The sequence below is a fragment of the Triticum aestivum genome, chromosome 1B, assembly GCF_018294505.1.
Source record: "Triticum aestivum cultivar Chinese Spring chromosome 1B, IWGSC CS RefSeq v2.1, whole genome shotgun sequence".
In the NCBI taxonomy this organism is placed as follows: domain Eukaryota; kingdom Viridiplantae; phylum Streptophyta; class Magnoliopsida; order Poales; family Poaceae; genus Triticum; species Triticum aestivum.
The window spans coordinates 204,591,829-204,600,092 of record NC_057795.1 but is presented as its reverse complement, the minus strand read 5'-3'; the positions used below and the strand labels follow the sequence as shown (position 1 = coordinate 204,600,092).

At 39.9% G+C, this 8,264-nt stretch overlaps 1 protein-coding gene across 1 annotated transcript in view; it reads left to right on the top strand.

The window, feature by feature from the left end:
- Positions 1–7,655, top strand: part of LOC542795 (MADS-box transcription factor 58) — a gene marked incomplete at its 5' end in the record, with an annotated part of 8,157 nt that extends 502 nt beyond the window's left edge. The window contains 7 exon segments of the mRNA XM_044537006.1: positions 3,994–4,075; positions 5,618–5,679; positions 5,780–5,879; positions 5,972–6,013; positions 6,112–6,153; positions 6,277–6,457; positions 7,366–7,655. Coding sequence (XP_044392941.1) covers positions 3,994–4,075; positions 5,618–5,679; positions 5,780–5,879; positions 5,972–6,013; positions 6,112–6,153; positions 6,277–6,457; positions 7,366–7,376 — 520 coding nt within the window.
- Between the last annotated feature and the right edge of the window lie 609 nt (positions 7,656–8,264).

Here is an 8,264-nt window from a genome sequence, read left to right as displayed (position 1 = left end):
TGCTATACTCGTTCCGTTGATTAACTGTCTTGTTTATTTCCGTGCTTCTGGGGGTTGAAGCGGGGGTGAAAGAAATTCCAGCAGTTTCTTTGTGTGCGCGCGCGCCGTATAGCTTGCATCTGTGTGCTAGCTTGTGCTGATGTGTTTTTCGTTGCTGCTTTCGTTAGTGGTTCCGTGTGGTGAGCTAGATGTCTGCGTAGATTCAGCACAGTGCATGCCTTGTGAAGCATGTGTACATGCTTTCTGAGCTCTTCTTGTGTGTATGGAATGGGTGTCTGGCTTTGCTTGGGGCTGGTGGTCCTCTTCTTTTCTTGCTCCATTTATGTTCTTTCCTCTCTCTCTCTCTCTCTCTCTCTCTCTCTCTCTCTGTATGGGACGAAGGGGAGGGGATAGGAAGAAGGTCATCAGGATATATAATCGATCCAGGATGGCAGAAACATATATAATCACACGAAATATTACAAGTTCTTATCTCCTAATTACGTGTAGGTGCAGATCTACTAGCTAGCAACTTTTTTTCTCCCTGGGCTTGGTATATCTGCAGTAACTCGGTAACTGCTGCATACAAGATCATCTGTGTGTATGTGTGATGTGTCACACACACAGATGTAAGCCACGATATCATCAAGCTTCTTTTGCATCATCGCCTTCTGTTCCCCGCCAATGATGAGTTAGGGTTAGGGTTCGGTCACATGTGCCCCCATCTCCCCCTCTCTCTCTCTCCGCGCGCTGTAGATGTTACTGTTACCTGTGCGTGTGGTGCTGGTGGCAGCGACGCCTCTCTCCTCATTAGAGCCATGTGTGGTGTCCTCTTGTTAAGCCAAGGCTCATCACGCCAGCTCTGGGCCCCTAGCTAGGTTCTGGCAGCAGCACTGTACTTTCATGACCCGCCAAAACAGTGAAGGCACAGCACCGTAGCAGTAAAGAAGAAAATAATGCACTGTAGTAACCTTTCTTTTTTCCCTCTACTTTTGGGGCCGACTTTTTTTTTTTGCGGGGAACTCTTTTGTGCCGTTTCAGTGAGCTCCTCTGATTTCCATTATCTGAAAGGCATGTCTATATGCAAAACTAAAATGTACGTAGTGGTATTTTTCCATATGTGTGTCTAGCAGTTGCTGATTTGAAATAGAAGGGCAGCATCAAATAACGTGCAAAACATGCCACTTTTTACACTTACTTTCTGTATTTCGGTCTCTTTTGTACACACATATAGTATAAAACAATATCAAAACTTGAGAACTGCCCATTGATAAAAATGTTTGTGTTACAATTTGTGAATTTTTTGAAATGCAGACTCACTTGTGCTTGCATATCTAAAAGGACAAGTAAACAATCCATATGATAATTACAATTTGATAATTAAAGGGGGCACCATATTATGGATTTATTATTTGTTCAGTTAATAAAATTTTGAATACTGGCGTCATATATGTAAAGATGGACAGGGTAATTCTTCTTGAATATAAGAAATGAACCCAGATGAAGCATTTATGTGCATGCCTGCATAAATTTGTACTGCAATATTTCATTTCACGCCCAAATGTATTTATTTATTTGAAAATCTTGGCTTTGCCCGGACATATGTATTCACTGTACTACCCTGTGTGAAGCGACAACCTCTCTCCGGTGGTTTATGAGCGTCTACAGTGATGTGAAGGCTGCCCTGCGTACGGAGCCAATGGCTGTCACGGTCAGAATCAAGCCGTACGTAGCATCGGGTACTACAAGAGAGAGAGAGAGAGAGAGAGAGAGAGAGAGAGAGAGAGAGAGAGAGAGAGAGAGGGGATGGGGAGACTGGTGAGCTCCATGGGGGGTCAGGAGGGGCAGGTAAAAGCAGAGACCTTGGCTGCCGTGGTTCTCTCATACGAATAAACACTGGGTAATAGGGCGTGTTCTCTGTGCTGCAGCGAATAGCATGCTCGACGATGCTAAGGTTCCGTCCAACAGCGAGAGAAATCCGTGTCAACAGTGCGTGTCCTTATGAACAGTAGCTTGCATTATTATACGTGATGTGACATTCGCTCTCATCGCTGTTCGATGGTGGCCGTAGCAGAGGTAGTGGTAACTATGGTCTTCCCTTTGAAGCATGCATTCTAGTACTATTTTTTGAGAAGTGAAGCATACTTTTTTAATGTTGCTTTGGTGAGGAAATGTAGTGAATTAGTGAAATTACTCTTTGGTGGGGTTTTATTTTATGTGCGGGGTGGACAAGGGGATGGAGTCAGACTAGGCCAACGATCCTGATCCTTATATAAATGCCCATCATAAATGTATTGCCTTCATAAAAAATGTGGTTTCGTGGAGAATGCATGTACACATAGTTTAAAAAAGCGTTAGACATTAATTATGCGTTTTGTCACCGTCTTGCGCTTTACTGACCAAAGCGCATGCTTGTGCGCAATTATGCACAGATTAGACGTAGTTATGCGCAATGCATTTTGCCAATGCCTAGAGCTTAGGAGCGCTTAAGTACTCGCTTAGGCGCGCGTTTTTTAACTATGCATGTACATATATTTTGGTGTTAATATCTCGGACCTTGAAGATAGCTTACGACATTTCCCATGTATATATCTGTAATAGTTCTCTTGGTGCAGAGTTATATTATGTAAAATGCTTGACACGTACACAATTCGTCTACTTTGTCTAGATTCTGATTCTTTACTTCATATAAACATAAATTAGCAAAGGTTGTAATTAACCAAATCACACAGTTCATATATACTTTTTTTTTGAAACAAGGCAAAAGACTTGCCATTTTCATTTAATAAGAAGAGGTTTCAGAACAGACATCGCCAAGCGGCGGAAAAGCAAAACAATTACTCTCGCGGCATTACATTACGCAAATGCTTAGCGCCTGCAACGGCCCAAATCGAAACTTCCTCTTTGATGCGTCGCATGACAATCGCCACCGGCGCCGCTTTGCTCCTGAAGACACGAGCATTCCTTTCATTCCATATCTCCCATCCCACAAGAAATAACAGGGAAGATAGGGCCTTCGTCGGGAGTGTATTATCAGAGAGAACCGCATCCCACCAAGATTTCACCGAATCAAACAGGAGCCACGGAGCCGTGTGGATAGCAAGCCCAAGCCATGAGAAGACCGCATTCCAAATCCGAACAGAGAAACGACACTTGAAGATCAGGTGTGCTGCAGATTCTTGCACCTGACTGCATACTGACTATGCTGATTAATAGTATGAAATTGGCCGTTAGATTCACCAACATAAAATACAAACACTTTTCAAAAAGAAAACATAAAATACAAACACAAAATACAAGCACTTTTCAAAAAGAAAACATAAAATACAAACACAACTGGAATTCTCTTGAGGTACATACTGGTAAAATATCTATGTCTGGACATTGTACCCCTTGAAGGCCTCTTCATATTGGAAAGGAAGTCCTCGGTAAAGAGCGACCACACTGTAGTACAAGCTAGTTAGCTCGTGCAAAAGGCTTGTGATGGCACACATCTTTGCCCAGCATAACATATGATGTTTTTTCTACATCGACCTGATGGATTTCACATTGCTCTTGTTCAATACAACAGAGCAACTTTATATATATTGTCCTCAAAAGTATGAGATACATCCAATTTATTTGGTCTATTTTTGGCAAGGGTCTATCTGGACTCTATTTTAGTAATGATGTGGTAACTAACAAAGTCCGGTTTCTGAATCTTGACAACCAATATTTGAAGTATGCAGTAAGAGCACATTAATTTGATATAACTAATCTAATCTCCCCCCAAGTCTACCACGTTATTACAAAGTTGGTTATAAATTTTCTGAATCATTTAATGAGGTTTTTTCCAGAATAAATCGCTGTTAATTTCCGAAAAATAGAACTTTTATTTATTTTTTATTACTGTTGTTTCCGTTTAATGAAGTTAATTATTAGTGTTAATTTGAGTATTATTTATGTTGGTACGAACTAGAAAGTTCATATTTATGCTTGTACTCACTCCACTGGTGTGTACCCAAATTAATGCAGCGTGAAAGCAACCATTGAGAGATACAAGAAGGCAACAAGTGACACCTCCAGCGCTGGTACAGTCGCAGAGATCAATGCCCAGGTAACATCATATGTCACTCAAGAAGTCAACATAAAATATTTCTAGACCCTAGCAACCCGGCCCCTAGGTTGCATGCAGTCTTACTACTAGGAACTTCACCCTGCTAGTCAACATTCCATCTAACTGTGCTCCAGCGTATAAAATGATTCCTTTGAACAAAATCTTCAGATTGGACATCCTGGTCATAGGGAACTTGTGGTTATTACACAATGGAATGTCCGGTGACACTACTCTCAAGAGATCATGTTTGGACCAGCAGACCATATTTATATGTAGTTCTGTATGTGTGCAGTGGACACTTTCATGCATCACTCAGACGGGAGACGGGAGAGACAGTAACATGCAAACTGAGGTTTAGCAAATCAGAAATGGGCCCACATCTGTTTCTTCTGGGAAGAAAGAAATGCGCTTATAATATACATAAGTTCCTGGTTAATTTGTTGATCTGATTATATGGGTTAACCATTTCTCTTGTTTAGATTTGTTGAGATCAAGATTTAGTAGGCATAGGTATGTACTTGGTTCGTATCAAGTAGCAACGATATTTAAATGGTTCCAGGAAAAACAGTTTTGGGCCATGCTTGCTAGTTTCACCTGAATAACATATATTTTCATGTGAGCCAAACAGTACTACATGTTAGACAGAAGGAAAATGATTCGTCTGAAATACCAACTTATAATTCATGTCCTTTTATGTATATATGCATATGACTACTTGTGCAGACACCAGTAAATATTGTGTATCACAAAAACTAGAGTAATGACAGGGACCATAGTGTGGAGTGAGTTAGTTTGTCTTCATGAGTTTATTTTCTCTAAACATAGCTTTCGTTTGGCTCAGTAAGTATTTTTGGAATTTTTTGGAATCTCGTTTTTTTCCCAAAACCATAGTTTGAAAAACTTTGCTGTGTTTGGCATCGATAAATACCAGTCTTATAAACCGTAGTATCTCTAATACTGTAGTATTTCTGCAGTATTTTAAAAAGAGGTCTTGACCTCTTTTTTTCTGAACCAAACTGAGAAAACTATGGGTCTTAGAAACTGGAGTATTCGTTAATTGTCCAGACATTGAAATACTGAGGTTTTACATTACCACGGTTTTCAAAATACTAGTGTCTAGTATCTGGATAAGAAGATTTACAAGGAGGTATGTTGCATGATGCTGTTCCACCCTTCATGGCGGAGCGTTGTGTCAATTGATTTATCTAAGTCAATGTGCTGCAAAAAATTGCCACTGTTTTCATAAATGTAGTTTTCAGTAAAAATACTAAAATTATATTTAGAGAGTCTACCTTTACTTTACTTAAGTACGCCCAATAATGCATGGTTTTGATGCATGTGCATGCTATACAAATAGAATGCTGGAACCACGAAGAATGACCACTACTCTTCTCGTAATTTCACATATATATGAAACAAATAAGCATGAGTGGAAATTCACATTCAGCAATTTGTGAATGAAATCATGTAATATTTATTAGTCATTCGCCAATACCAATATCTGTATATTGTACTCACTGGACTCAAATTACAAACTTGCAGCACTACCAGCAGGAATCTGCGAAGCTGAAGCAGCAAATAACCACCTTGCAGAACTCCAACAGGTTCATTTTTTCCCCAAGTTAGCAACTTAGTTAATCTCAACTTATCAAGCAAGTTCCATTTTGCTTTGTAAATAAACTCTTGTCAACATTGATGCCTTAGGACTCTAATAGGCGATACAATGGCCACCATGAGCCACAGAGACCTGAAGCAGCTGGAGGGAAGGCTGGACAAAGGCCTAGGAAAGATTAGAGCAAGAAAGGTTCAGTTTGCTACGAATACTTGCATGAATTCTGTTGAAAAGAACTATTTTGTTTGTCTAGCTAGTTCCTGACCTTCACATTTAATCTGCAGAACGAATTACTATGCGCTGAAATTGAGTACATGCAGAGAAGGGTAACACAATAAAACAATAGCATCTTTTCTTCTTGCAACTTTTTTCCTTGCTTTGACATTAAAAAATTTAAATTACAAGATGAGCCATATATATTCAGGAAATGGAGCTGCAGAATAACAACTTCTTCTTGAGGGAAAAAGTAAGTACCTGGTATCTCCTATTTACAAAAGACAATGCATGTGACTTACATGAGAACATTAAACTATATATAATATATAGTAAGGTACAAAACACTCCAAGTCACGAACTAATCTCAACGCAGGTAGCTGAGACTGAAAGGGGGCAACAGCAGACGTTGAACATGATGGGGGCGGCTTCGACATCGAATGAGTACGAGCAAAATATGATCCATTGTGATCCGAGAACCTTCCTGCAGTTCAACTTCATGCAGCAGCAGCCTCAGTACTACTCCCAGCAGGAGGACCGCAAAAGTTTGAACTCAGGTAAAATATTCTTCTAGCCTGTACTATAGGCATGGTTTTCACTTTCAGCTTCAAGAAAAATTCAGCAACAACCGAAATCACCAAAATTCAGTGAAATTTCGGCCAATGGACCGAAATATAAATTTGAATACAATTAAATATTAAAAAATGAGAAAATATTTGAATTTTTGTGTATTTCTGAAATACTTTCGCTGAAAGGTACATATTTTCATGTCTACTGAAATGCCTGAAATTGGTGAATTTCATCAAAATCTCACTGAAACTATGTATGTATATTCATTTAATATAATCTTAATGTTTTCTAATGCATGTGAATAATTGAGCATATTGAAAATTCTAATGGAGAGAGCTAGTTGCTAGATATGCAACATTCAAGTAAAATTTCTGACTCTTAGGTCTGTATGGGCTATACATAGTAGAAACACGGAAAATGACACAACCTCAGAGGAGCACCTAAGGCTAGTCATAGTGGGAGTAACTTAGGTAATAACATAGCGCACTTCAATTTTTTTTTGCTTATGTGGCATGTAGTTAATGAGGAGAGATGTGTTTAGAGTAACATAATATGTTACTGTAACATAGCGTTTTTCGAGAAAGGATGAGTCTACAAACTAATAAATGAAGCAATATATGACACTAGTACTACGTTACTTTGCACTATAAAGGTATTCCTTTCGTTCCAAAATAGATGACCCAATTTTGTACTAAAGTTAGTACAAAGTTGAGTCATATATTCTGGAACGGAGGGAGTAGTAACTTAGACTAGTGTCATATGCATGACACTAGTATAAGTTACTCCCCACTATGGCCAGCCTAAGTATTCTCATAAAGACCAATATTTATGTGCTTTCCTTAACTATAACCGCCTATGTATTTTAATGCTTTAGTGGCCTTGTTTGTCTTTGCAGTTGGAAGGTGATGGATGCATCCATGCATAGCTGTGTCGTCTCTCATTTACCTTCAAGTGAGATTGAAGCTATATAGATATCCGTGAGATATAACTAGAACTTCCATGAATGTGTGTATTTCTATACACGCACAATCAACTTTATCCCATAATTAAGGCTTGGCCACACCTGTGCAACGTATCCATATGTATTGTGATGATACTACTTAATTATCTCAGTGCAACTCAGGTACTTCGCATATATCTATGTACCTTTTCCATATGCAATAGTACTGGTGGCGATTTCATATACATCCGTTTTATGTCTCATATACATTTCTTTGAAAAGAAGGATTACCCTCGGCCTCTGCATCAGCATGATGCACACAATCATCTTTATTACTTATTCACCAGAGTCTGACAAAATTTATACAAGGATCAACCTGAAGCCCCCTTCTAGGCGAAAAAAGTCGCTACACCTACACCAATACAGATGTGCCTTGTTCGCATAACAGACACAATCTAATCCAGAGGTCTTAATACCATCCGGTCTAGGCATCTTATAACATGCACTGCCTGTGCATGCTGAAGGATCAGTCACCTCTATCTTCCGCCATCCTGTCTTTAGGAGGAATCACTTCATAGATCTTGCCAGTCCCATCTGCCGTCAGTGTCATCACGACACCAGAAAGCGCCACCAGCCTGCGCGTGCCGATCAAACAACGTCCAACTCTGAGACTCCACTGCTCCATGCTACCGAGACCCACCGTCTTCAATGCGGTCGATGTAACACCGCTCCACCTGTTGGCCTCTCTAGTAAATCACTGCTCCAAGACGATGCCCCCAGGAGGGGGAACGGCACCTCTCCATCATCATCCGACCCGGGAAACCCAGACCCAGCGTTTTGGGTACCGAACGAAA